At 45.4% G+C, this 2,194-nt stretch overlaps 1 protein-coding gene across 1 annotated transcript; it reads right to left on the reverse strand.

Annotated features, from left to right (window-relative positions):
- Nucleotides 1-769: 769 nt before the first annotated feature.
- Nucleotides 770-1,509, reverse strand: LOC139881793 (uncharacterized). The gene is made up of 2 exons (XM_071866202.1): nucleotides 1,210-1,509; nucleotides 770-1,117 (listed from the first exon to the last, which is right to left on the reverse strand). Exons 1-2 carry the CDS (start codon nucleotides 1,507-1,509, stop codon nucleotides 770-772), a joined length of 648 nt encoding a protein of 215 aa, XP_071722303.1.
- Nucleotides 1,510-2,194: the final 685 nt, after the last annotated feature.

Raw genomic sequence — 2,194 nt, forward strand, 5'->3', positions numbered from 1 at the left:
TCGTGCGTGAGATACGGTATGTCGAATAATTAGTCATAGATTTATTTATGAGACAAAATGAGTAAAATCTTTGTATATATATATAAAAGAAAAAACTTTGAAATTTCCATGAAATTATAAATTATATATAGTCATACTGCAAGCTAGATTGCATAGAGATAGAGCGAGAGAGGTCCAATGTTTGTAGTCCTTGAATTGTGTAAATTCTATTTATTTATACTACTTAAATGTGAACCATTCCCTACTCACGGTTCCATTGGAATATGGTGTCACGTACTTAGAGTTTCTTCGACTAAGTATGTGCGATATTTAGCCAATTTCGCCGTCAATTTCGTCCCTCGGAAGCTAAGTCAGCCTTTAGACCCTTTACGGAAGTTTTAGAATTACTTAAGAGTTTGGAAAATGACTTAGAATGTACAGAAATGGCTTAGCTATGAAAATACTTTGTATTGCTCTCAAATCTTGTGTGTCTTACAAATGAGGGGTTCACCCCTTTATATAGGCTACAACTATTCTAGAGATTTCTATACAAGAACATTCTAGAGTATGTACAAGAGAGTTCTAGAGTGTCTAGAAGCTCTAGAACGTGTAGGAGCCTTCTACAAGTGTGTGGATCCTTCCGGAGAATTCTAGCACGATGTGGAGTCTTCATGTTGGTTCCGGTTGGATCTAGTCGGTTCTACCACATTCCGGACTCATCTCGAGCATTTCGGAGGCTTCTAGAATATTCCGGAGAATTGAGCGTGCGGAATGTGACATTCTCCCCCACCTAAGTCGGCGACGCCCTCGTTGCCGCAAGCAAATCATGGTACTCCTTGATTTGGTCCTCGAACTGCCACATGCTTTTCTGAGGTTCCCAACTTGTTTCGCTTTTCGAAAGTCCCTTCCATTTCACCAAGTATTCAAGCCCCACTTTCCCCTTGGATGGAAGTCGATGACTTAGAATTTCTTCGTCTTCCCGATCATAGGAATGGAATTGGCCGAATGGTGCTCGCTTTGATTTCCCCCGATTTGGTTCCTCCGTGTCTTCCTTAGACGGCTTCAACAAACTCACGTGAAAGACCGGGTGAGAAGTGATAGTTGGCGGCATTTCCAACTCGTAGGCAAGTTTGCCGACCTTCTTGATGATGGGAATGGTCCCTTATACTTCCGTAATAACTTAGTGTTCATGTCCCTCGTCCTCGTCATTGGCAGAAATCTCACGAGTACTTTGTCCTCGACGTTATAGTCTACATCCCTACGCTTCTTATCGACCCACTTCTTCATACGCTTGGCTGCCTTATGCAATGATGAACGCGCCAACTCATGGTGGTCTTGCCATCCTTGCGCAACTCGAAAAGTAGTCGGATTGTTCCCGGTGTGGCCTGATGCGATGGCACTTGGAGTGAGCGGTTGCTGCCCCATTATTAGCTCGAATGGACTCTTCCCGGTAGATTCACTCCGACGGAGATTATGAGCGAATTGGGCCACGTCGAGCAACTTTGCCCAATCCTTTTGATTAGCACTCATATAGTGCCGTAGGTAAACCCTCAATAAGTAGTTCACCCTCTCCGTTTGTCTGTCCGTTTGCGGATGCATACTTGTTGAGAAGTTAAGCTCCGACCCCAAGAGCTTAAAGAGGTTCCTCCAAAATTTTCCCGTGAAGCGAGCATCGCGGTCACTTACGATCGTCCTCAGAACGCCTCAATACTTGACCACATGCTTTAAAAATAGCCCCACTGCCTCCTCCGCTGGACAGTCCCTAGAGCACGGGATAAACACGACGTATTTGGAGAATCGATCAACAACAACAAAGATAGAGCTACTTCCCTCCGATTTGGGCAGTGCCATGATGAAGTCCATGGTAATGCTTTCCCAAGGTTTCTCCGTAGTAGGAAGTGGCTCTAACAATATGGCTTGTTGATGTTGGTCCGTCTTGTCTTGTTGGCACACTAGGCAAGTCCGGACAAAAGTCTCCACGTCTTCCTTCATTCGTGGCCAAAAATAGTTCTCCTCAATGAGGGTTGCCGTCTGCTGCATCCCCGGATGTCCCGCCCATTTGGAGTCATGACATTCTTTTATGATGTCCCGCCTCAAGTTCCCATAACGTGGAACAAATATTCGCCGCCCTTGTGCGAACACCAGGCCATCTTCGAGCCAAAAGCGTCGAGTCTTCCCGGCTTGTGCTTGCTCCATGAGTGTCTTGACTGTAGGA

The sequence above is a fragment of the Rutidosis leptorrhynchoides genome, unplaced genomic scaffold (assembly GCF_046630445.1).
Source record: "Rutidosis leptorrhynchoides isolate AG116_Rl617_1_P2 unplaced genomic scaffold, CSIRO_AGI_Rlap_v1 contig196, whole genome shotgun sequence".
NCBI classification, from domain to species: Eukaryota; Viridiplantae; Streptophyta; class Magnoliopsida; order Asterales; family Asteraceae; genus Rutidosis; species Rutidosis leptorrhynchoides.

What these genes read in the sequence shown, in the direction of transcription:
- LOC139881793 (XM_071866202.1), bottom strand. Translation starts at nt 1,509, where the DNA reads ATGAGTGCTAATCAAAAGGATTGGGCAAAGTTGCTCGACGTGGCCCAA. An exon ending in ACTATAACGTCGAGGACAAA is followed by an intron (nt 1,118 to 1,209) that starts GTACTCGTGAGA and finishes ATCATCAAGAAG; the next exon opens with GTCGGCAAACTTGCCTACGA.